At 49.7% G+C, this 26,412-nt stretch overlaps 1 protein-coding gene across 2 annotated transcripts in view; it reads right to left on the reverse strand.

Annotated features, from left to right (window-relative positions):
* The window catches only part of LOC126548005 (NCK-interacting protein with SH3 domain), an 81,873-nt gene that overhangs the window by 26,604 nt on the left and 28,857 nt on the right, over positions 1-26,412 (reverse strand). For both annotated transcript variants that reach the window (XM_050196077.3, XM_050196076.3), the window contains exons 9-10: positions 17,653-17,733; positions 15,509-15,721 (exon numbers count right to left, since the gene is read on the reverse strand). In XM_050196077.3, the coding sequence (XP_050052034.1) occupies positions 15,509-15,721; positions 17,653-17,733 (294 nt within the window). The remainder of the gene's footprint in view (positions 1-15,508; positions 15,722-17,652; positions 17,734-26,412) is intronic.

Genomic DNA, 26,412 nt, shown 5'->3' on the forward strand with positions numbered 1-26,412 from the left:
TAGCGCATAGACATGAAAGTGGACGACGTCACGTTTGCGGACATCGCTGCCTATTGCAAAAACCGAGCCTTCGCCACAGTCGCGGTCTCATCCACGCAGTGGACCCTCAACTCTGCCACGATCCTCACCCGAGACTTTGAGGTGGCAGAGCAAGTAGCCATAGCTCTGGTCATGCTCGACGGCAAAGGGAAGTGATCTATAGCGACTCCAGACCGGCTGTCAAAGCCTACAAACGGGGCATCTGGACCAGGCATTACGCATTCTCCGTAGCGCAGTTCCGAGCACCCTCAAGCACCACACTGTCATCTGGTTTCCTGCCCATCTTGGGCGGTGTAGCAAGTATGTGACGCCCCCGCGGACATAATCTTGGTTCGCCCGCCAAGCTCGGCGGCCTGCTATAGCTCGGCAGGCAACACTGGTCACCCGCAGCACAATAAACACCGACGAGCACGGCAGCTCGCCGGTCAGTAATCATTCAGCACCACCACGCTGCGGAGCGTACGTCTATCGGAGGGTGCCAGAAGCCCTCCCTTGTTCACGACCCGGGGTGGATCGTGACACTGGCGACGAGGATGGGATCCTTGTGACACTGACGAAGAAGCTGGCGACGAGTACCTACGGAGCGTCCCACGCCGCCGCGAGCGGCGAAACACCGCCCCCCGTTGCTGTCGCCATGCCGCTGTACGGAAGGCTCGAGCCGTTCGAGGGAGATGGGTCCGCCTGGCAAATTTACGAGGAGCAAGTCCGCGTGTTCTTCCGGGCAAACGACACACCCGAGGTCAAACAGCGGGACATTTTCCTGGCCAGCTGTGGGACCCGCGTCTTCAGCCTCTTGCTCGACCTTCTCAAGCCAGCCACGCCGCACGTTAAGACGCTGGGTGAGCTGCTTGCCATACTGCGCTCGCATTTTAACCCAGCACCGTCCACGCTAATGGAGCGTTTCCGCTTCAACAACCGGAGCCGCCGGGAAGGAGAGACCCTCGGGCGATTCGTTGCTGCGCTACGAGGGTTAGCGAGTGCCTGCGCCTTCGGGAACCAACTGGACTCGCTGCTCCGGGACCGTTTCGTCTGCGGAATCAACAACCCCGCCATGCAGACGCGACTCCTGGAGCTTCCCGACCCGTCGCTGGACGACGCCGTGAAGGCAGCGCTGGCAATGGAAGCTGCCGCCAAGGACGCCAGCGAGATTTCCCGTGCCTCTGGCTCACCGTCGGCGGAAGCGGCGGTCAACAAGTTCGCGACAAAGGGCAGTACCTGCGGTCGCTGTGGTGGTGCCCACTCCCCTTCACAGTGCCAGTTCTCTCAAGCACAATGCTTTACGTGTGGGAAAACTGGGCACCTGGCACGTGTATGCCGAAGTGGGAGGACGAACAGCAAGCAGCAGCCTGATTCAAGCCCAGGTACAACACAAGCCCGTGGCCAGGGTAGCCGTCGCAAGGGTACGCGGCGGAGGCATGCGGCAGCAAGCTCAAGTTCTTCCTCGGCCAGGCTCCACGTCGTGGCCGAGGACCCGCCGATTTTCGACATGTGGCACACAGGCTTTATACCGTCGTCTGTGCCGCCATACATGCTGACCGTCGAAATCTGCGGGCACCCCATTTCCATGGAGCTGGACACGGGGGCCAGCGTGTCTGTAATGGCCGGGAAGCTCTTCAAGCGGACTTTCCCCGGCGTGTCCGTCGAGGCTTCGGGCGTGATGCTGCCCAGCTCCTCCGGGCAACTCTCCCAGGTCCAGGGCTAGGCACAGGTCAGCGTTCATTTTGGCGACAGGAAGGCAACCCTTCCCCTTTACTTAACGAAGGGGTCGTCGCCGACGCTGCTGGGCCGAAACTGGATTCATGTACTGGGCATTCGTCTGCCAGAGTACCCGGAAGCCAGCCTGCATGTTGTGCAGAGCTTCCAAATCTGCCAGGAGCATCAGCGAGCCTCGCGTAATGTGGAAAGCACCCCCTGGCTGTTTCCACAGAGACCCTGGTCCCGCCTACATGTGGATTTTGGGGGCTGTGGCGGTGGTGGCGGAGCAGCCTCCCTGCGCTTGGAGGACCTGCAGAGCCAGCTCGAGGAACAGCGGGAGCTGGCATCGGCACGGCTGCTGGAGCTGGAGCAGGTTCAGCTTGACCACAAGGAGGCCCTGAAGACGGTGGAGCGGCTGCAGATGGAGCTGCGGTCGCTGCCCGAGAGCCTGGTGGTGAGCACGGCAGAGTACAAGTGCCTGCAGAGCCAGTTCTCCGTGCTGTACAACGAGAGCATGCAACTCAAGACTCAGCTGGACGAGTGTCGCTCTTTGCTGTCGACAGCCAAAAACTCACACCTTCGCCACATTGAGCAGATGGAAAGCGAGGAGCTGGTTGTCCAGAAGCTTCGCTCGGAGGTCATCCCCCTCGAGGACAACATCACGCAGATTCGTCGAGAGTACGAGAATCTACGCATTGAGTTTGAGGCGTCGTCGGTGTCCAGCGAGCAGGCTCAGCCAATCAACCGGGAGATGCGGCACATAACGAGCCTGCAGAGCCGCAACAGGCAGCTCAAGAGCGAGGTCTCCCGCAGCAAGCACAAGCTGCGCGAGGCCCAATCAGAGAAGCAGAAGCAGAAGCTGGCTGCTGACCAAGGGTGCCGTCCCGGGCCTTTTTCCAGAGCCGGGAGCTCCAGTTGTCGCCAGGAACTTCCGTCCTGGCCCACCCTGGTCTGCCGGACAGGTGGCGTCTCCTGCCAGCGCCTCATCGCTGCTCGTCCGCATGCCAGATGGGGCCATGTGGCACAGACACGCCCACCATGTCAGACCTCGCCTCGAGACCTGGCCAGCACCCTCGACTGCCACTGAGTTCCAGCCCGCAGGAGGACTAGCGGCAGCACCAGTCGCTTCTAGCAGAGTACCACCTACCTCGGAGGCGGCAACCGTAGCCAATGGTGCGGCAACCGTTGGACCGGTGTCGAGCTCGGCACCACTCACGAGGCCGACCACTACGGACCCTCCGGATGGAGCAAGGCTGGCTCAGGCAGCACCCGGCGTTGCCACACCCGACCCGTCAACACCGGTGCCCAGGCGGAGTACTCGACGGCGGAGGACACCAGACCGTTACTCGCCTGGGTAGCAGGCACCGTCGACCCAGCTAGGGTGGAGGCAGAGCCTCATAGTGTGAACTTGGACGTTTGTTTTTTAGTTAACAAACAAACTGGGGGTAAGGGGTTGTAGCAAGTATGTGACGCCCCCGCGGACATAATCTTGGTTCGCCCGCCAAGCTCGGCGGCCTGCTATAGCTCGGCAGGCAACACTGGTCACCCGCACCACAATAAACACTGACGAGCATGGCAGCTCGCCGGTCAGTAATCATTCAGCACCACCACGCTGCAGAGCGTACGTCTATCGGAGGGTGCCAGAAGCCCTCCCTTGTTCACGACCCGGGGTGGATCGTGACAGGCGGGTGCCGGGTGCCCCCGCCCAACCTCAACGAGATTGCTCATGATGCAGCATGCGTGCATACCGACTGCGCCGTTCTCGGGCAACCCAATCTCATCGAGCTAGAGGACAACTGAGACGCGCTCATTATGTACAGCAAAATCACAAAACACTTCTACCTGGGGTGCTGCATCTTTCCGCCACCACACCCCAAACTTAACAGGCCGCAGGTGCTAACACTATGTGCTTACTACAGACGCACATGTACCTAAACCCCACCAAATTACAATTTCTATCCCGACGCGTACCCCAGCGACAGGTGCCCCTCATGTGGAGACACGGCGACACTTGCACACATGCTCTGGAAGTGTAGAAACGCTCTTCCCGACTCTACCTCGAACAAGTGGGAGAAGTCCCTCAGAACCTTATTTGCTGACCAGCAATGGGCCGTCCAGCAGGCCCGCGAAGCGGCTGCCAGGTACTTCCTGTTGGTCCCTATGTGGGAGATGCCCGCTACGCGCAAAGTGCGTCCTGCAGGGCCATAATAAAGTTTTCCAGCCGAGTCATCTCTGCCACAAAGAAATGCTGAGATAATAAATGGAAACTTCCGAGGACGCAGATGGTCCAATGATTGAATTGCAAGCGGCTGCTTGCAAACAGACCTCTTAAATCCCATGCCGCACCACAATAGCAACCACTGAAGGGGAGCTGCATCATGTTCTGTTTAAAGTCCAATAAGATCCTATCGCGTCCCGTGCCATGCACTGTGTGCGTTAGGTGCGAGTGAATGTGTGCGAGGGTGAGACAAGATGCCACTTTCTCTTTCTCTTTGATCATACGAGTGCCACCTGCATGTGTGATCAAAGAGACAACAGCTCGGAAAAAGCCGCTTGAACTTCGCGAGAAGATCGAAGTTTTGACCGAAGTTCGCACCAGGCGGCTTTCAAAGACTGAAATTGCGCGCAAGTTCGGCATCGCGACAAGTACCGTGGGTGGTATTGTGAAAGATGAAGTGTGGATTACCAGTGCTCTGCAAGACGGTGAGTTTGTGCCAAAGCGTAATAGGATGCGCACAGCTATGTGTAGTATAGTGTCGCCCCCTGCCAGATCTCTGTGTTATCATACATTTATGTTTCGTAGTTGTTTAGCTAGATGGCGCACCCCCTTCTGTCATGTGACAAGCTTGGACCAATCAGGAGGTGTCATCTGGCGTGTGAAGTCCCTTTTTAGTAATAAACGGCCGCGAGCCGGCTCAGTCCTTGTCCGGTTTTCATCAGGAGCAGTTGGCTCCGCGTCTCCCTCTCTGCGGGCGGTCGCCGCGCGTTCGCTGGTCGCAGGCCCCCGCTTGCCTGCCGCTGCCGACACATCTTATGGCGACGAGGATGGGATTCCCGCTGCGGTTCCGACCGAAGCTCCGGGAAACCAGCGAGCTTCGTAAGTGAAGCGACCCTCCCTGTGTCTGCACGGCAAGCAAACGCCGCTGACGCCCTTGGCGTCGCGAGGCTTCCGAGCCTAGGCCTTCTCGACCCCTTTGTTTTTCCTTGCCCCATTCCTGCTGCGAGCTCCGGCTTGTTTTCTGCACTGTCTCTTGCACGCTACCGGGCCTGGCTTCCTTTTCGGCGAACCTTCCCGTTTTTCTTGAATTGCCCGGGCCACCGTTAATTCCATGGTATCGATGGAAAAAAATTTTTCAGGCCCACCTCGAAGCGGCCGGCGGTGGCGACTGGACGAACGCGCGACGAGCGTCCACGCTCGTCAGCGCTCTCGGGCGTGGGGGACAACGAAAGTACTTTGCTGACGAGGAGCAGGAAGCAGCAAGGCAGTTAACCAGCGCAGCGTCAGCGTCAAGCGAAGCAGCAAGGCAGTCGACTGGCGCAGCGTCAACGTCAAGTGATGCGGTCCCGCCAGCGTTAGAGTTCCAGAAACTCTTGCAGCGGCTTGACCGGCTGTTCGCCACGTCAACAAATGTTCTGGCAGAGAGGCACGAATTCACCAGTCGAAGGCAGTTCGAGGGAGAGAGAGAGAGAGAGAGAGACAACTTCATGTAGTCGCCTGCAGAACGACACCATGACTAAATGGCGCCGTGACGCGGGCCCTGACGTCTTCTCAGCGGGTGGTCTCTACTCAACTCCAGCGCGTGTTACTCCCGCGGTTGGTCGCCCTGTGGGGCAACGTTCCGTCGGTTTCGCTCGGCCTTTGTCTTTCAAGAGCCGCCGAGACCTGCTGGACGGCCCAGGTTTGGCTTTCGTGGTCGTAGCATTCCGCCGCAGCCACGAGTCGTGGAGGAATCGTTGTACTTGTCGAAGCCTCATTGGGGAACTTGGTGCAATCCCATAGGATGTGCGTCAGGGTGGCCCTCTCCCGCTGGCACACGCGGCACACATCACTCACATATAATTTAGGGTATAGATGAGTCATTAATACTGGGGTGGGTAAAGAACCAGTTTGCAATTGTCTGAACAGCACCGCCTCCGCTCGGCTCAGCCCCGGGTGCGGGGGTGGGAAAGTCCTTCGAGCCAGGCGGTGGAACTGGGTAAGTTCGTTGAACGTCGTAATGCGGTCCTTGGCACTACACCACGTTGGACGGTCGGTTGCAGCGGCGCGGTTGGTTAGCGCTCGCGCCACTGCGTGTGCCGTCTCGTTGTGGTTATCGTGCTTCTCGGACGCATCGTTGCCCGCGTGCGCCGGGAACCACTTGATTCTAACACACCGATTCTGTCGTTGCAGGTCAGCCGAGCACAGAACGCGCACAGCCTCACCACACACTTTGCCCTTTGCATAATTCCGCACTGCACTTCGGGAATCGCACAACACCGTCTGGCACCCGGGGTCGGCAATGGCCAGGGCAATGGCCACCTCCTTCGCCTGACACGCCTCGCGGACCCGTAAGCTCGCCGCTGCCCTCGTTGCGCCGGACGACGCCTCGATGACGGTAGCTACGAACGCCGCGCAGTCTCCCTGGTATTCTGCCGCATCCACGAACCTTGCGTGCTCGTCCTTGGCGTGAAAGTCGATGAGGGCCTTGGCCCTCGCCGCTCTTCTCTCCTTGTTGTACTCCGGGTTCATGTTTCTCGGGATGAGGTCCACCCGAATCCGGCGCCGGGTTCCGTCCGGGACAGAAACGTCGCTACTCGCCGCTTTCGCTCCGGGCGTGAAGCCCAAGTATTGAAGTATGCGCCTGCCGGCTTCGGTCATAGAGAGCCGCTCCAGCTGGGCGGTCCGTTGCGCTTCCGCAATTTCGTCGAGGGTATTGTGTACCCCCAGGCTCAGGAGCTTGTTGGTGCTCGTACACTCGAGTAGTCCGAGCGCCGCCTTGTAAGCTCGGCGTATCAGGGCGTCGATTTTATTCCTTTCACATTGCATCCAGTTGTGGAAGGCTGCAACGTAGGTGACGTGGCTGATTACGAAGGAGTGCACAAGCCGAATCAAGCTTTCCTCCTTCATTCCGGCCTTGCGGTTGGCGACCCGTCTGATGAGACGTATTGCGTTGGTAATCTTGGCTGTAAGGCGGGAAATAGTCTCGCCGTTGCCCCGTCGCTTGTCTATGATCATGCCGAGCACCCGGATTTTGTCGACCTCCGGGATCACGTGGCCGTTCCTCGTCACGATCTTGATGGCCTCGTAATCCCTCGCTTCGCTCTTCTTACGTCTGACGTATTTCGGTGGGAACACCAGCAGTTCTGACTTGCTCGGTGAGCAGATCAAACCAGAACCGTTCAGCTGGTCTTCAATCGCGTCGACGGCTTCTTGCAGCGTGCTCTCAATGTGACCATCGCTGCCTCCCGGAACCCACAGCGTGATGTCATCGGCGTAGATGGTGTGCCGGACGCCCTCGACGCGAGAGAGTCGCTTGGCCACCCCGATCATGACGAGGTTGAATAACAACGGCGAGATGTCCGAGCCTTGGGGGGTCCCGACACTGCCGAGCCTCTTCTCTTGGAGCCGTAGATCGCCGGCGCAGAGCTCAGTAGTCCGTCCCGTCAGAGCGTCCAATTTCTTCTGCCTTGTCCAGGGACAGGGTTTTGCCATGAGCTAATAACTTTTCGCGAATGCTGACGTTCGTTACCCCATGTATTACTTGGTCTCGGACGTGCTCATTGTAAGTTGTGCCGAAGTTGCACTGTACCGCCTTCTCCTTCAGTGCGGTCACGAATTCCAGGAATCCTTCTCCCTCGAACGTCCAGAACATACAATTATATCAAGGACGTTCGAGGGAGAAGGATTCCTGGAATTCGTGACCGCACTGAAGGAGAAGGCGGTACAGTGCAACTTCGGCACAACTTACAATGAGCACGTCCGAGACCAAGTAATACATGGGGTAACGAACGTCAGCATTCGCGAAAAGTTATTAGCTCATGGCGAAACCCTGTCCCTGGACAAGGCAGAAGAAATTGGACGCTCTTTAGAAGCCTTGCATCGAGCGAACCGTGCGTTCGGCTCCGAAAATGTACGAAGAATCGAGGCAGCTCAACTTGGCGTTCCGTCGACGGGCCAAGAGGGCCGACTTCTTCCGAGAGGCCGCCAAGAGGGCCGACTTCTTCCGAGAGGCCGCCAAGAGGGCCGACTTCTTCCGAGAGGCCGCCAAGAGGGCCGACTTCTTCCGAGAAGCCGCCAAGATGGCCGACTTTTTCCGAGAAACCGCCAAGATGGTCGACATTTCGCACATGGCTCCTCTGGGAACCGTGGTGCATGCTATCGGTGTGGCAGCAGGAACCATATCGCGTCTTACAGGAATTGTCCAGCAAGAAATCGGCGATGCAACACCTGCCACACGTTGGGCCATTTCGCTTCGGTATGTCGAAAGACCCGAACAGCGGTGCAACACGTCTCTTCTGCAGAGATGCTGTCTTCGTCAACTTCCGCAGGGCAGCCGTCCGCGTCTGTCTTGACGGTAAGCGCTTTTGAAACTAAAAAAGATTTGGAAGTTCCGGTCGTAGTTAACGGCGTCTCTATGCGACTGCTGGTGGATACGGGAGCGTCTGTGTCATTCATGACGGCCGAAGATTTTAGAAATCACTTTGGTCGACAGCACAGGCTGTCACAAACAACAGTGGACTTGAGAAATTTCTCCAAGCAACGCATCGACATTCAAGGCTTTTTTCAAGCCACTGTCCAGTTTTTCCAAAGGTCATGCTCCGTCACGTTCCACGTAACGACTACAGGAACATCACTGCTGGGTTTAGACGCCATCCAACGCTTGGGCATACAGATCGACGGTACGTCGCTGATATGTCGTCTACCATCGTTTCCTTCAGTACAGAGCCCCACAGGTGCGCCTCCAGGTTTTGATCACCTCTTCAGTGACGAGTTGGGTCTCGTCAATGACTTAGTGCACCGAATTCATCGGCAGCAAGATGCGAAACCAGTATCTTCAGAGTGCGCCGACTACCCCTGGCTCTCCTTGACCAGGTCACAAATGAATTGCGACGTCTCGAGGACTGCGACGTCATCGAGCGCGTCGAGGCTTCTGAGTGGGTGTCTCCACTCGTGGTGGTGCGCAAGAAGGATGGAACCATGCGGCTCTGTGTAGATCTACGGGATCAGGACAGTTTTGTGCCTCAAGTTCAAGAAAGGGTCTTGCAGAAACAGTGGCAGACTAAACAGTACGTAGACAAACGTAGAGGTGCTCAGGCAACTTGTGTCAAGGTGGGAGACACCGTCAGAATTAGATTTAACAGGAAAGGATTTTTTAAGTACAGTAAACCTCGTACAGTTAAGGCCCAGATAGGACCATCTACTGATCTACTCAGTGATGGGAAGACGTGGCATGTGTCTAAGTTAACCCTAGTGATAAAGGATTCAGCAGATAGTACATTGTGTACAAGTGATAGAGACTTTTTGTACTCATATTCAAACTTGGATAGTCATTCCGATGACTCGTCTGTAGTGACATCGTCTTCTCATAGTTATAAGCATCAGCTAAGTAGTTTGTCTGACTGTATCACTTCCGAGTCTACACAGTCAGCAGTCGTCTCTGATTCCGTGGGGGAATCGGTAGCCTCCCAGGACTTGTTGGGACGTCGAGAGGAGCTTCCTGGGCAACCCTCTCCAGCTTTGAGCGACACCCACATTCAATTGTCTAACCAGGGGGAGGGAAATAGTGGTGGGACGACTGGGTCTTCGAAGTCGACCGATATGCGTCGCAACCCCCAAAGTTCTGAGGTACACACACGTCCTCATCGTGACAGAAAACGGCATCCGTGGCTCGATGATTATGTTTCTTGAATGTAGAGCGTATTGCCGTCTTCGAAATGCCACGGCTAGGGGCCTCGCTGTGACATTTAGGAGACAGTTCACATGTTTCGTTAACACAGGTATAAAATGTGTTCCTTGTTGCGGTGCAGCGAGTCTTGTGCCGTGTTCCTTGTCGGATTTTGTATTGAGTGACTGCCTGTGTTTTGGTGCCCAAGACTCGTACGCGTGTATGTGAACTTGGGCGGGGACGGACTGAATTTGTTGTGGACTTAAGTGCGTGCCTTGTGTGCATCTGGTGCGCGTGTGTGTGAACGTGGGGGGGAACGAACTGAATTTGTCCTTGGACTTAAGTGCGCGTCTTGTGTGCGCGTTTCACTGTATGCTTACTTTGTTTCCAGGGGGGGATGGTGTAGTATAGTGTCGCCCCCTGCCAGATCTCTGTGTTATCATACATTTATGTTTCGTAGTAGTCTAGCTAGATGGCGCGCCCCCCTTCTGTCATGTGACAAGCTTGGACCAATCAGGAGGTGTCATTTGGCGTGTGAAGTCCCTTTTTAGTAATAGACGGCCGCGAGCCAGCTCAGTCCTTGTCCGGTTTTCATCAGGAGCAGTTGGCTCCGCGTCTCCCTCTCTGCGGGCGGTCGCTGCGCGTTCGCTGGTCGCGGGCCCCCGCTTGCCCGCCGCTGCCGACACAACACTATGCACAAAGACCTAGAAGACGTTTTTCTTGCTTGGGTAAAGAGAGCGTGCGGTGCAAATTTGCCAGTGAATGGAGTCATATTGAAAGCGAAAGCAGAAGAAATTGCACTGCGGCTGAATGTGGAGATGCAGCGATGGGAGGCTCGACCGTTTCTGCAGAAGGCATGGACTGGCCTTTCATTGCGTTGTCGGCGACGCTGCTGCAGTGGACGAAACGGCCTGCAGCGATTGGAGGCAGAACAAACTGAATGACCTCATGGAAGTATATGACCCTCAAGATATATACAAGGTGCACGAAACTGCCCTTTTCTACCAGCTGCTTCCAAACAAAATGCTCGCATTTGCTGGTGATAACTGTGTGGCGGGCAAGCACAGCAAGTTTTGGGTGACTGTCCTCGTGGGTGCAAATATGACTGGGACTGACAAACTAAGGTTGCTGGTGATTGGGAAGTCTAAAGCACCACGCTGCTTTAAAAGCATAAAAACGCTGCCGATCACGTACATGCTTCATTCGAAAGCGTGGATGATGCAAGCACTTTTCGAGCAGTGGCTTCAGGAGATGGATTATCGCTTCCAGAGAGAAGAGAAAAGTTCTCTTTGTTGTTGATAACTGTCCCGGGCATGGTCACATCGTCGGACTTCTGCCATCCGTCTGGAGTTTCGACCAGCAAATACAACTGCGAAGCTATCGTCGCTCTCTGTTGAAGAGGATGCTCATTTGCATGGAAAGCGGTAGAGTACACAGTGAACCTGTTAAGTGCTGTCCACTGACTAACAAGTGCCTGGGGGCAGGTTACTGAAGTGACCATTGCCAATGCCTTCCACCACGTGGGGTTTATTGTGCCTAGTGACAGCTCAGCGCAGAATGACTGCGATACTATGAATGAGGACTCTACTGTGCACTTGGAGGAGAGCAGCATTGTTTCTACGCTGAGCAGTAAGGGTGTCTCCATTGACATGAGTGCGTATGGCAACATTGAGGAAGATGTGCAAACATGTAGGGCTGACATACTGGAAGCTTTACGGGGAGATGAGGGTCCTAAAAACTTTTTTTTTATTTTTTGACATACGCTGCTTCAATTTTGTGTGAAGATATATTGTAGAATGCTGATTTCAAATATGTGTTTTGATTTAAAATATCTCACTTGGAAGAAAAGATATGACAAAATACAATACTCCTAATTAGGTCATTTCTTACGAACCTTTTTAATACCTTCTCATTAAAATAAAGTGTTTTTAAGAATATGTAGACACTTCCAAAGACCCACTGCATATCCTAAAGCTAAGCAAATACCAATAAAGTAATTGTGATTATCACAAATAAATCGCAAAGTTTGGGAAAAAAAAAACAATGTGGCAGCAATTAGCCTAGATTTGATCAAATTAATAATCTATCACATTTAAAAAGAAACGGAAAGCTTTAGGATATAGCCAAGATATTACTAAAAAAATGATACCTAGTTCACTGAAATCAGTTGACGTAAACATCATCAAAACTTCAATAAGGCAAAGGCACTTGACGAAAAAAAGAAAGCTGAGAAAATTGCATTTAAAGTTTTTTAAAGTTTTACTGCCACTAGCTCTTTTGTCTATTAAACAAATGGAAAACCTTAGGGCTCTAACATGTTGCCCAAGTGTTGCTGAGCACAAGAACACCAAATTTACCGAAATCAATTCATGGAAACTTTATCAAACCTTTCATAAGGCAAAGGGACTTGAGGAAAAAAATAAACACCCAGAAAGTCACTTTCAAGTTTTTGAATGCTCTCACAAGTTCACACAAGACCTGGGCAGTAGTCTTGCGTCCTGTCAGGCTTGTGCTTCTTGGCCATTCTTTTCTTCATCTTTTCAGTCTCTTGTTGACCTTTCTTAGACCTGTAAAGCCTTTGTTTATCCTTTTCAAGGCTCCTTCGAATGAGGAAGCTGCCGGGACTATAGCCAAGCTGCACTGCAACAGCCTTGCTGGTTTGTGTCATTCCCTGATTGTAGCGTGACACTGCTTCAGCAACACTCCTTTCCACAGCCAGCAATGAGTCGTGTCTGTTTTTGGAGCTTTGGGTCCAGATCACAGAGTGCAGGCACTCAATGGAATTTTGTGTCATGCCATCACTGCAGCGCTGTAAGAGGGCCTGGTCACCTAGCCTTGCAAAGACTGGCTCTAGAGCATTGCGAATAAACCTTGGCAGAGGGTTTTTATGCGGTGGTGGCTCCTCTTGGTTGGCAAGGGCACGGTTGAAAAAGCACCAGGAGTCATCACCTTCAGGACAATAACTGTGATCAGGGGATTCGTCCGTTGAAGTCATGTGCAACAGCGTGGCCTGCACTGCCTTCTACAGTGCAGGAACGTCATGCCTGTGGCTCCTCAGAGCATACCCATAATAGTTTATCTATTTTATTTTATCCTGGGTAAGTCTCCCCTTTCCGCCAAGAGACTTTCCTTGGGCTTTTTTCTTCTCCACCAAGGTGCGAAGGGCTGCCCCATTCGCTTATGGACATGGTTCAGACAGTCTTTTTTTTCAATGTCCAAGTACCCGTAGATGCTCTCTTCAGTCAGTGCATGAAAAGTGCGGCTATCGCCATCAGACAGAATTGTGTAGTGCAGCCCATTCTTCTGCAGGGACTGCCTGAACAGGATCAGCGCTGCTTCTGTCTCCATCCGTCCGGCATTGCAGTCAATGTTTTTTTGACACTTGTGGGTTATAGCCCAGTCACCGTAGCCATCATCATCAGGGTCAGGTGCTCCTTGGCAGCCACGGCAATACCGAGAAAGGACAACATGGTCCAGCACCAGGCCTGTGTAAAGTTCAATAATGCACCCCACAGCTATGTTAGAATTGTGGCCACGGGTTTTCCAGGTGCCATCAAAAATGATGTCCGCGTTTCCTACAGGGTTGAGGAAGTCCTTGTAGACGGTTCTGACTACTTCCACGCTTGCTGCCTCTGTGGCTGTAGCTACTGTCTGGCAAGCTCGCACCATGGTTTCCATGTGTCCCCTGAAGGTCTTGTGGTGAAGGCCCCGGTGGGAGACGTTCAGGGTGGCACAAAAGTCCGCGAGGGCTGTCACTCCTTTCCCTATACTTTGTATTCCTTTCATTGCTCTGAGGTTGACTTCAAAGGGCGTGATGCTTGATGCTCCGGTGACTCGTGGCGACAAAAAGTGCCGCTCCGCGAAATCGCAACTTGAGCACGTGAGCAGTAGCCTCACCGCTAGGCCGTACTGTTTCTCATTGCACTTTTTGAGCTCGATAGTAGCCATCCCACACTTGATGCATGTTGTGGACGCAAAAAGTGTTTGCAAAACTTTCATGTCCACAATGATGTACTCCATGCCGCGATCGTCGTCGTCACTCACCGCGCCGACGCCTAAATGCTCGAACTTCCGCGAAGTCGCACACTTTTTTGTCAAGGAAGACTTCATGTTGTCTGCATGTTTTTCGCGCTCCGCACACTCAGCCTCCATGTAAAACGACGTGTCGATGTGATGCGCACGCGAGCTTGGTCCAGCTGCACCCACCGGCGATGCCGAAGTTGACGGTATCGAGGAGCTTGAAGCAGCCACGTCGACCCGCAGTGGCTTGAGGCAAGACCAAAGTTCTTGAGGAGCTTGGAACAGCGGCGTTGATCCGTGGTACGATAGTTTGCGGTAACACCAAACTTGACGATCTGGGTGAATGCGGTGCAGCAGCCCCGGGGGACTGTGGTACTGCGGCTTGCGACAACACCGAAGTGGCCGTTCCTGGTGAGGCCGGCGCAGCGGCGCCGATAGGTGGTACTATTGCTTGGAATGACAGCCAAGCTGCCGTAGTTGTTTTCGATGATGCAGTTATCTTGTTCCAAGCACGTCTCTTTTTGCGGACCACTTTCCGTGTGCTTGATTTCAAACGCGAGTCCCGCCCCATCAGAACAACGGCACAAAAACACACACACACGTACGCACGGCAGCCTGGCTAATAAAAGTAGTAACGAAAGTGCGAGGTAAAAGGGAGCGAATTAACAATGAAAATATTTACATGAACGATGCGAAAAGACACTGTGGGGCGCGAAACACTGCACAACAAAGAGAAGCCTCGGGCGCACGCAGACGACGCGAAGGCACCACGCCGTCAGCACGCGGCTGCGCCGGCTCAAGAAGGAGAGGAGGCGCGCGCCAGGGCCAATTGAAGGGCTGCGCCTCGGAGAAGAGCGCGCTTCGCCCAATCAGCGTCGCTCTTTCCGAATTTCACCCTTCGAAAACGACACCGATACCATCGCTCACAGAATGCCTTCGTCGTGTTGAAAGGCGCCAAAATGAAGTACGGGGAACCAGTTTTCAAACGAGACCAAGATGGCGGCGATCGCCATGCGTTGTCCGGAGCTTTGGCGGCTTGAAATTAGGGCAAATTTTCGAGCTGGACCTTCAATTCCGGCCCACCGACGCTTACAAATGTCGTTTTTTTAATACTTCGAGAAGGAATTGAGCAATAATACTTTGCGGGGTAATACTTTGGACAATGAAGACTTCAAAATCGCAATTTTTGAAAATTGGCATTTTTTTGCATTTTTTTTCAATTTCAAGACTTGCATCGCCCCTTAATTGAAGAGGTGCTCGACTTGCCATCAGAAACTGCTGCTGACGATGACAGCATGGATGTTGTGCCTGAATCTGCACAAGTGACCTGCAATGCAGCTGATGCTTGCCTGGATACGTTAGTGCAGTTTTTCGAACAATGCAAGGGCACTGAGGAATATCTTAGAAAATTAAGTGAGATGTCTGCATTTGTAGAAGCCAGGCGATTTTCTTGACAGGCACAAAAAAAAAAATAACAGACTGGGTAACAGTCAACAGTGCCTGATGCCTTACTAGGGCAATGTGTAGTACACCACTAGTAGTGCAATAAATGTTCATATTGCAGTTAATTTTTCCCTGAAAGGCCATTTCATTCATTTGTTCTCATATATGAGGTATTTGGACACACAGTGCATGCTCAAACATCATTTTTAGAAGCACTCCTGATTAGACAAACTTCTGATAAGACGAGCACTTTTCATGATCCCTTGGAGTTCGTCTTAAAGGGAGTCTATTGTACAGTGATTTTAGGCTTGCCATACGAGAGACAAACAAGCTAGAAGTTTGTGCACTGAAACGCAAGGGCGCAAACACTATACCTTTCACATGCACGAGCTGCGTCAGGGTAATAGGAACTGTAGCACTAGAACCGCAGTGCACGGTGGACCCACCTTCTCGATTGACAAGTAGCATGAGTCGTTCGGTAAGTGCCCGGGCATCTTTGCGAGTCGCTAGTGTCCGAAGAACAAAGTTGTCTGCTTCAGACTGAAGGTGCAGGTTGAGAGAGAGAAGTGAGCCCAGTGAAAGCTCTGCAACTTCTTCCTCCATTTCAACAGATTCGATTGTGTCCAGCAGGAATGTCACAAACTGCTCACCCACATGCTCTGCATGAAAATCAGGAAGATTATCAATAGGACATATATTCGCAGAGATTTCACACACGAATGCACTGAACTCATCACAAGCGGGCAGTACTGTGCACTCGTTGCAGTACCGTTACAGGGTTCTCAAATTTCGTTTCCACACTCATGATCTCGATACTTTCCTAGTAAGCAGCCCTTTTTTCCTTACTGGGAACATATCTGCTTTAGCCTAGCAATAAGAATTTGATACCCATGTCCAATTTAGGTTTATCCAAGATCTTTGTTTGATGACTGAAACTGCATTGAACTATACTTTAAAGATGGGCGTGGAATGTGCCTTGCATTAAATGGTGTCATCTCCACAAATCTTTCCCAAAAAGCTCTTGAATGTGCCTCATTGAGCAGAGTTATCAATTAAATGTTATCCCTGCCATGCTTTTTTGCAGTTTTCTTTTTGTAGGTAGTTCTTCACCCAAAACTGAAGCCATGAGGCCTCGAAGAGCAATGCCTGTAGTGTTCTGCCTGTCAACTACTGCACTAAGCAGCTCCACTGGAACATATCCCTTTATATGACCTAGTAACCTCAGTCATATAATCAAACAAAGGTTTACACAAGCAACGCTCGAGTGGTCTTTACTTGAACACCAATGCGCACTGCTCAGTAACTGTGGTCACTTTGTACCTCTGCATGAGGGCAAATTCATCCTACATAAAGGTTCAGGCTATCGATGACATGGTGAAACTTGTAGTACCCTGGCCCATCAGATGCATGAGTCAGGAACAATTCCTCCAAAGATGTAAACCTCAACAGAACATACAGGAAGAATTGTGACGGCCGTGAAGTTTAGTGTGGAGACCTCAGCTTCAACGGAGGCATACAATGCGCATACGCTTCAGGTAAACTCAGAGGCGAGCATCGAGGCAATCTACAGTGCGGTGTTGTAAATACAGAGAATTGAATTCTGGGGTGTTACGGGCCAAAACCACAATTTACCACAAAACCACAATGCCATATTACGGAACTCCGGATTCATTTTGATTACTAGGGGATCTTTAATGTGCCCCCAATGCACGGGACATGGGTGCTTTTGCATTTTGTCCCCGTCGAAATACGGCCGTGGTGGCTGGGATTTGATCCTGTAATCTTGCGCTTAGCTGTGCAGCACCACAGCCGCTAAGACACCATGGTGGGTGTATATATCGAGAGCCATGGCATTAGCTAATAATCTTCTGCACTCCCCACTTTATAGCGTAGCACATTTGCTCATTTTAGAATCCTTTTCAGGTTTAATTTCAATCACAAAAGCAAATTCATTTCTTTTGATACTATGTCACCCGTTAAATCTATTTTGAGATCTAGAAAAGTAAAACTACAACACATTTTTTTTTTTTTTTTCGGGCAATGCAATGTGGTGCTGGAGTATCACAGCTCTGCTTTCCTTGGTTGGAACCCAACTAAGCTGAAGTGCTACACCTGTCAATGCTTATATTCTTTGCTGCGGTCGCTTCCACACCTTATGTACTTTCAATGCTTATCCATACAGACATCAATCCACTCACGCCGAAGCCGGAATCATTGGTAGACTAGTCTCCGCACCTTCCGAAAAGGCAGAAGACATTTTGTAGCACAGCATGGTGTCAGCCATGCCACGAGTCAAGGCAGTGCAGTTAACCTTTACATCGCAAAAAGGGATTGTGGTTCACACTAACTGGCAGGCATATGACGAGCCACTATGGCATAAGCAGTCGGCCAATACATTAGGCTCTATAGAGACTGGGTCAAGGATTCGTTGCAGCTATGTTTTAACAGTTTGTACTTTTTAAGTGGGTACATAGAAGGTTTTCACTATATGCTTCAAAGTTGTAAAGTCCCTGTGAAATTGAATGTCTTTAATAAATGTGTATACATTAGAGCATTGTAAAAACGGAACATAAGAGAAAACAGGTCTTACCATAAACATTATTCGGCGGCTTTTCTCCAGTAGAGAAGATGACGGTCAGAAGAAGAGCTGTATACTTCATTCGCTCTATGTCTGCAACACAGCAACCATGGAGCTAAAGTTAGGAAAAGGATTCACTTAATTTCAAGATTACAGAATATTCTCAAAGTGCACGTAAATGTGCACAATTCACGTCATAATCATAGTATAAAAGAGATGTCCTTGGCAGTTTATAAAAATGAACCAACATTTTTGGAAGCTCAGACTTAAAATGCAAATCATCTTTAGAGCAGAGTTTGCTGAATATCATTGTATGCTTCTCAGAAATAGATTGAAAACATTATAATGCATTCCTCAAACTTACACTATACAATGACTGTGAGTATTTCTAAAACAGCATTTTAAAGCATGCATCTTGAAACATAATATTCAACAATAGTGCTATACTATAACCCTATCACATTTAAACCTTGACATAAACTTCAATGCAATGAAATTCCCGATGTAACAAATTGTCTAACTTTTCATAACTTGATGTCCATAGAATTTCACATATCTTTAGGTGCAATATAACAATGTGTGCTTACCCTTATTTCAACGAAAAAAAAAATTTATGCGGCGGTAAAGAAAGACCAAGGCAAGTGGAAATCAGGGGTCTAGAACTACTTGACAATTTCACATCAGATCAAGTATTGTCCTATTCGATTCAATCTTTGAATCGACTACTAGTAAATATTTATAAATTTGTATATTAACAATGATATTGCCCATTTTTTTTATTAAAAAGTATTCAATATTCAACTGAATTTGCTTCTGGCAACATTTGATTTGTATTTGATTAAATCTCAAAAATTACTGTTCACACACCCCTAGTAGAAGTGGTTACACAGGCACCAGTAGTCAAATGACTGAATTATAAGTGGTTGTTTGCGGCCGAGTGTGGTGTGTTACTGACTTGAACTCTAAGGCAGCAAGCCCCTGAAGAAACAGTACAGCTGAAATGGCAAGCTGATGAAGGAAGTTGAAAGTGACCTATGCCGTTCAAAGGTATGTGGGAATTCAAGCTTTACTGAAGGACATCATTTTGTGCTGTGGTTTCTGGCAGTTGCATTCAAGTTTGATAAGTCAGCAGAAATTAAGTTTTTTCTCTTGAGGGCTAATAGATCAGCTGCCACTCTGCTATACTTTCACCTGAGTGTGTGCGTGCACATATGGATGGGTGCTCGGGCCAATCGGTCATGTACGTTTTGCTCTTTTATACTAAGTTTGTCCAAGTGCTGACTAAATAGAGCAGAGAAATGTAATAGTGTAGAGGCCGAAACCACCAAACATCTAAACTGCTTTGTGCAATCACATGCAACACACATACATATTATTAATCAGGCAAATACAACATGCCTGACTAAAATGGGATTTGTACGTAATGTACCAAAGTTCAAGAATGAGTGACGTCTATCAGGTAGCTTTTCTTTCTGGTGATGATGGTATTATGAAAGGCAATTGAAGTCCTCCTGCTCCTTCCTCTTCAAGTTCCTACTGTGCAGGACCTTTTCAACTGTGGATAAGTTTGTGTGAATGCCTTTCTGCTGGCTAAACATACAAATTTCAGCTTTCTTAATGGTATGTACTTTGCATGATATCAACATCTTAAGTAACCCCGTGAGTTTTGTCATCAATATTCTACTTTATTATATAATTTAATAGTGGTTTTGCTGTTATAAACATTATATTACAGCAAGTGAAGCCCACCTTATGAATGCATTATGCTGCACACTGATTAAGCTAAGGAGTAAGCTTAGTGAAATAGGCCAACAACAAGACACCCCTATTACAGAAAGGTTTCTGATAAAACAAGACACGGACACCAAAATACTCATTGTTACTAAGGTATTTCAGCTACAGTCAGGCCTCAATATAACAAACACAGATATAATAAATTATCGGATATAATGAAGTAAATATGAAATGTTTATTGCCGATATCAGTGTGTAACAAATACCATAGTTACTCAAATCTAGGCCAGCCTCGATTCTAAGCCGACCCCCGAAGGTCCGAAGCCATTAAAGAAAAAAAAAAATTGCCGCGAATGTAAACCGAACAAGAAAGTGAGGACAGCGTTCACAAAATGAAAACAATATTTATTTATTATGATCATGCCGAGCTCACTCCATACGACATCATTGCTGCTAGCCTCGCATGCTTGCAGACATGTGCCCATGCATGCGCAGACAGTGTGGCATGGCTCGTACGCGTAGAAATGTGGCGCGATCTCGGTGAGCAGCTCCTCTTTGTTATCGTGTGCTTATCTTCCTTATCACTATGATCTCCTCGTTACGGAACATGGAAAAGGCATCTACTGTTGCCCCCTCTAACGACGGACGTTTTTCTCATCAATGCTGAAGTCCCGCCCAGCTTGAACGTTTGACGATGTCTCTGCGGCTAGCACAACTTTTCATTTGTGTCATCGCCTGTTTGGTGCCATTATGATAACGGCACTCCGCACGCCGATACTTAGCCATGATACCGATACACTCTTAAAACATTTGCGCCCTTTGGGGTGTATATTTGTCCCACAGCAATAATCGTCATCTGCCTTGCTTTCATTTCCTTTTCTAAAAACACTACGCTCATTACTTTCCAGTCGAGAATGTTATGTCATGCTGATAACGTGCATGTCGTTCGCAACTTGGAACTACCAGGCTCGCAGCGTTAGAAAGGGAATGCGGGCAAGACAGATTACGATTATTGTTGTGGGAAAAGATAAGCCCCAAAGGATGCAAGTTTTTTTAGGAGTGCACGACATAGGTCATAATGGCGACGTCGCTTATGTACTTCGGCTGGCTACTGGCGTGGCTAGCAGCGGCTGCAATTCTGACTTTTCTAGATGGGGCTAGCTATGCACCATATTTATCATTTTCAACTACAAACTGGCACATATTTTAGATCCTCAAATCTAAGCCGACTGTAGAGTTTGGCATACGATTATTTGAAGAAAAAAAAAACTATCAGCCTAGATTCTAATAAATATGGTATACACTTACAATGAATACAATGGAACCCCATTGATACGTTTCTTGCTGTTATGTTTTCCTGGCTGCTACATCGTGTTTTCATGGTCCCAACCTAAATCCTGTTGACTCCTATGTATTATGTATTACGGAGACATGGCTTTGAATATCAACTTCCTTATTCGTGGATTTTGATGACAATGTCTCCCTTATGCTTCCATAAAAGTTTCAGAGCGATACCTTAAGAACATTTTATTGAATTTTATTGAGCAGAATTGATCTCCCTCGAACTTTTTGGAGAGCCTGGGGAACTTAAAAAACGTGATAGAAGGCTTGTTAAGTATTAACTGCATAGCTAAATGCGTGCTGAAGGTCGTGACATTCTTGTTTTTTTTTTTTTTCGCAACACAAATTCTTTGGAGTGCCATATTTTATGTTATTTTCGCATCAAGCACACTTTCGGGTAGACGAATAGACACATCATAAACTTACAAAGGGTCAAGATAAGAAAGCTAGAATGTCACGACCCAAGGAACGTGACAAAAAAAAAACTGAATCAAAATATGTTAAACAGTAACAAAGAAATCAGCTCCAGAAACTTAGCAGAAAAGAAAAGAAAAGAAAAGAAAAGAAAAGAAAAGAAACAGTTTTGAGAAAACAGCTCTCAAAGTTTCACCTTCTCTTCAGTTCTCTAAAAGGCACCAAATTTGTAGTCTTTTGAGTGTTTTGTGATGTAGGGCTTCTGGTACATGTGGCCTCTAGTCTGGTGTGCCTTCCTCCCCCCATCCCCCCCTTTTTGTATGGCATTGTTTGCTGCTGCTCAACAAATAGCAGGGTGCCTGGGATTCGAACCGAAGTGCAGAACTCTGTGTGGGCATGAATGTGGGCATGAAGCTCCAGTGTTGCACCTGCAGGCTGCCTGATTGATAGCAGTCTCCAGTATAACCAGTGAGGCATTTTTTTTTTCTCTTGGTAGAATTGACCATGTTACTGAATGAAGGCTCTGAGTGTCAGTAGCCTTCCAAGTCATCTCAGCTGCTAGGTGCTTTCCAGAATTGCCCTTTTGTATGGTGCCTCGATCACTTCTACAGCCACGTGTCTGTACCAGCCCAAGGGGCCTAGTGAACAGAGCTCATGATGAGGTTCCCTTTATGAAGGGGTGGTATGATAGACATTGTTAGGAGCTATCGCGACAATATGATAATAGAGTGAATGCGCAATATGCAACATTGCGCAATGCGCAATATGCGCAATATGGGTCCGAGGTGCCGACGTGCGAAATGCCTAGACGCGAGCTCGAGGAGTCAACACTTGATGAGCTTATTTGTGCTGTCCGAGGTGGCGACGCGTGATATGCGTAAACACGGGCTTGAGGAGTCGACGCTCGATGTGCTTATTCACGCAGTCCAAGGTGCTGATGCGCGAAATGCCTAGACGCTGGCTCGAGGAGTCGACGCTCGATGTACTTACATAGTCGCGCAGTCGGAGACGCCGATGCACAAAATGCTTTGGCGAGGGTCCCAGATGTCCACATGCAATGTGCTTGATTGCCGAGTTGCAGACTCCTATATGCAAAATGCTTAACCGCAGTATGAGGATTGCGTGCGCGATGTGCTTGGTCACGAATTCCGAAACACAGAGTGTTGAAAGGCTTAGCCACATGTTCGAGGATTCCGCGTGCGAATCCTAGTCACGAAGTCTGCATCGCCGATGCTCGGAATGCTTAGCCGCGGGTCTCAGACAACCACAGACGTAGGGATTGGCCACGCTGCTGCGATGTCCGTGTAGTGCCCATTTTGACACATCGAGATTATGGCGAGTGGAGACTTCCAGGCTCGCAAGGTGCAAAGAGCCAAGCAGACAACGCGAGCGCCGGACCAATGGCGAACTGCGCTGGAGTGACGGGTGCGGCCAATCGCAGACTCCGGCATGACGTTCAATCATTTGCTTTTTGTGTGCTTGTTTCTGTACAGAGGAGATAGCTGAAGTGGCACTTTGAAGATGGAGAAATGCGCTTTCCAACGAGACCAAGATGGCGGCACTCAGTTGCACTGTTCCAGAGATATTGTGGTTTGAAAAATGCTGTTCTTTCTTGATTTCCGCATAATTTTTCGCCACCTTCGCTGATAAAACACATTTTTTAGAGCACTTCTACGTGGTTTATAGGGATTATATTTCGGAATCAGATAGAAACAGAGTTATAGAAACTGATAATGTGATTTTAAAAAAATTGATTTTTTGGCCATTTTTCACGTTGCGAAAGCCATGTCCCCGCTTAATACAGCACCATTCTGTAATGTTCCCGCATCTTACGTTGAATTTCAATGTGGCCGCCACGTAAATATAATGGTGCACAGAGAAATTGGCTCACGCATGCTGCAACAAGCAACCGATTCGTTGTAACAAGCTACCAATTTGTTTCAAAAAGCGACCACAGTTTGCAACAAACAAAGTTGCACAAGCCAGCTGCGGCACAAACATTGGGAGAAAGCATGCACACAGCAGTTGGCAAAACATCTGAAAAGTGTGCATCGATTAAAGCCTACTGGGAACCACGCACACTGGGCCAAGTATGCCAAGTACAAGGCTACATTTACTTTGGGGCCTGCATTGGTCTTATTTGCATTTCACAATTGCCGATTCTCTTTAGTCAGCTTCGGTGCAGTAGAACAGTGTTATGTGGTGAAGCGTACACAAAATACTGCGGTAGAGGCCACTGTCAAGGAACACCTGTACATGTCCTTCAATTATAAATGTATGCATGTGCTGTTCCTGATCACAGAACGAGCACCGAAACATCTAATAAGTGCACTGGCAGCTACTTGGACTGTTTCTGACGTTGTGCTGCGGCAATTTGAGTCCTTCCTCACAGTTACGTTTTCCTGGCTGCTATGGGTTTTTTTCATGGTCCCTTTAAAAACGTATCAATGGTGTTCTACTGAATTGGATATAATTAGGGGTTTGTGAATATTCAAAACTTTCTAATAACAAATCAAATAGTCACTATGTGCACATATGAATACAGTCGAACCCGACTATACCGAACCCATTTACATAAAATTATCCTGTATATTGGACAATTTCTGAACACGATATAGTTGCAATGAGCATATACAGTGCAGTCCACTTATAACGATACCACATATAACAATATATTGGTTATAACGATGGGTCGACATGAGAGTGTCATTTTATGCATTAGGTCTATGGGGAAAAGAACCATTTATAACGATAGGTTATTCACCGCATATCGGATATAACGATCAAAATTTTGCCGTCTGGACGGCGTTTTCCGTGCCAAATAATCATAACATTTGCGTTGCTTAGTTCCCTGAAACGAACAATGTCGAGACGAGGCGATGTTTACCTCCGTAAGTTCGTATCTGCCGCCATTACCGCGTAGGGCGTCCCGCCCGCCCCCGCGCACCGCAGAATAGCTAAGTAGGCGCAGCGCGCCACAAGATGGCGCTAGCTGCTTCATGCGCGTCGGCCACAGTCGCTCCGAAAGATAGGGAGAGAAAAAAAAAAAAAAAAGCGACAAGCAAAGCGGCGTGGTGGCGCCCGTCCCGTGTCTCTCTCTCTCGCGATAGGAGGCTGACGCCACCGGAGCAGCGTGAACGAACGGTTCAACCCAGTTTGAAGAAGGCGCCGACAAAGCTCAAAGCTGTGTCGCTTGACACGAAGATTAATATTTTGCAGGACTCTCGATGCGGCTTCAGGTGAGCGCCCTTGTGAAGAAGTATGAGCTCGCCCAGTTAACGATATCAACCATCCTGAAAGCCGGGAGCACCGCGATTGTGAAGGCAGGAGCTATCAGCGGCCATGCCGATCAGCGGAAAAGGGGTTAGAGACCCTTTGTACGGCAATGTTAAAGAGGCGCTTTACCAGTGGTAAAGGCGGGCTTTGTGCGTAAGCACGAACTTCCCCAACCCACTGAGACCAACACGGTGGAAGCCGCTGACATAACCGAGCTCTGGGAGCTCGTTCCTACTGGTGACACAGGTGGTGTGTCGATGGTGGAGTTTTTGACTGCAGACAGTGCTGCCTCGTTCTGCGATGAGGTCACCGACGAGGGGATCGCCGAAGATGTGCTGTCTCGACAGACGGCAAAGTTGTGCGACGGCGGCAGCGACAGTGACAACGAGATTGACAGTGGCTCCTTGACCCCGACCTCGATGTCCATGCAAAGTGCACTGTCGTCGATCGACTCCTTAATTGATTTTATGCATGCTGAAGGATTGCCGCCAGTGTTCGCGCAGCAGCTGGAATCCATGCGCACCGCGGTTGTGACGCTGAAGCAGCCGCAACAGCAAGTGCGATTTCGGACTATTTCGGCGCGCCTAACCCTTGACACGATCATTGGCGCTAGATATAAAGTTTGTTTTTCACGGCCTACTTTCTACATCATCTATTCTTTAGAGCAAGTAGCGAATTCGAAGCTGCAAAGGTATGTTCCGCGTTTTTTTTTTAATAACTGCAGTCCAGATATGGCGATCATCGGTTATAACGATAATATTTTTCGTCTTTCTCGATATCGTTATAAGTGGACTGCACTGTATAGCAAAAATCACGCTTACATCAAACACAAATAGCAGTGACTCCCGTTACATCGAACATCAAGCAGTGCAAGAGTGCTGCCAGAAGTTGGCTTTCACTCGCAGTGGCGAGGAAACTTGCCGACACGTCCCAAGAGTGGTTTAGCCTGGCGGCGTGGCTCCATCCACCCGCTCTTCCCTGGCTCTCCCCACAGTGGCCACGCCGCATTGGGCGAGTTGGTGACACCCCCTGCAAAAAATGATCCTGGCCCATCCACAGCGCTTGCTCAGACAGCCAATCAGAGGCTCTTGGGCCCTCATTGTGCAAGATGGTGCAAGTCCGAGTTGCCTCGCTGCTTTTCTCGTTCGTTGTGTTTGCGCCATGTCGGCCTTCTCCCGCAGTTTTGCCGTGATGGCTAGCAAGAAGCGGCAGAATCATAAATCAAAATCATAAATCGTGTAACGCAGTAAGAAGTCGGATGTCGCCGCAGCGTGCAAGATTCCGAGGTGCACTCTCAGCACGATCTTGAAGAATAAGAAGGAGATTAGGGCTAAAGTAGACAAACGACCCAGTGCCTGTGGCACCCAACGCATACACACGGCCGTGTATAAGACGTCGAGGCGGCCGTGTACAAGTGGTTCATCAGAAACTGCTTTAGACGTGCCAGCTTCTGCGTGCCCAGTGATGACACTGAAAATGCTTATGAGTGCAACTAAGTCATTGGCGGTGTCGCTAAAGTTTGGAGCGAGCTGTCAGAATTTCCGGAAGCTGTTGACAGATCAACGGTTGACGAGATTATGATTGTGGATGATGGTGTCACGACCACGGGAGAGCCCGAAAACGAAGATTACATCGCAGACATCGTGCTGAGCACAAGTGATAGCGGGCACAATGAGGAAAGCAATGATGATCCTTTGCCCACATCCTCCGAGGTGATTGGTGCACTTCGTACTAGTTCGGCGCTTTTGCACGAATGCGGAAGGTTGTGGCCTCAGCTGTGCCGACTCTTTAGACAATGTGGTGTGTGCTGTTGCAGGCAGCGAAGTTGTCCAAGGAGAAGATACAGGACTATTTCATGTGAAACTAAGCTAGTTTCATCAGTACAATGCTTTCATAAATGGTATGTGCTTATATGACTTCCAATTCTTTAGCAGGCTTATATCAAATTATGCCTTATATCAAACTGATAGGCGTTTTGCGAGTTCGATATAACTGGGTTCGACTGTAT

The sequence above is a fragment of the Dermacentor andersoni genome, chromosome 1 (genome assembly GCF_023375885.2).
Source record: "Dermacentor andersoni chromosome 1, qqDerAnde1_hic_scaffold, whole genome shotgun sequence".
Taxonomy (NCBI): domain Eukaryota; kingdom Metazoa; phylum Arthropoda; class Arachnida; order Ixodida; family Ixodidae; genus Dermacentor; species Dermacentor andersoni.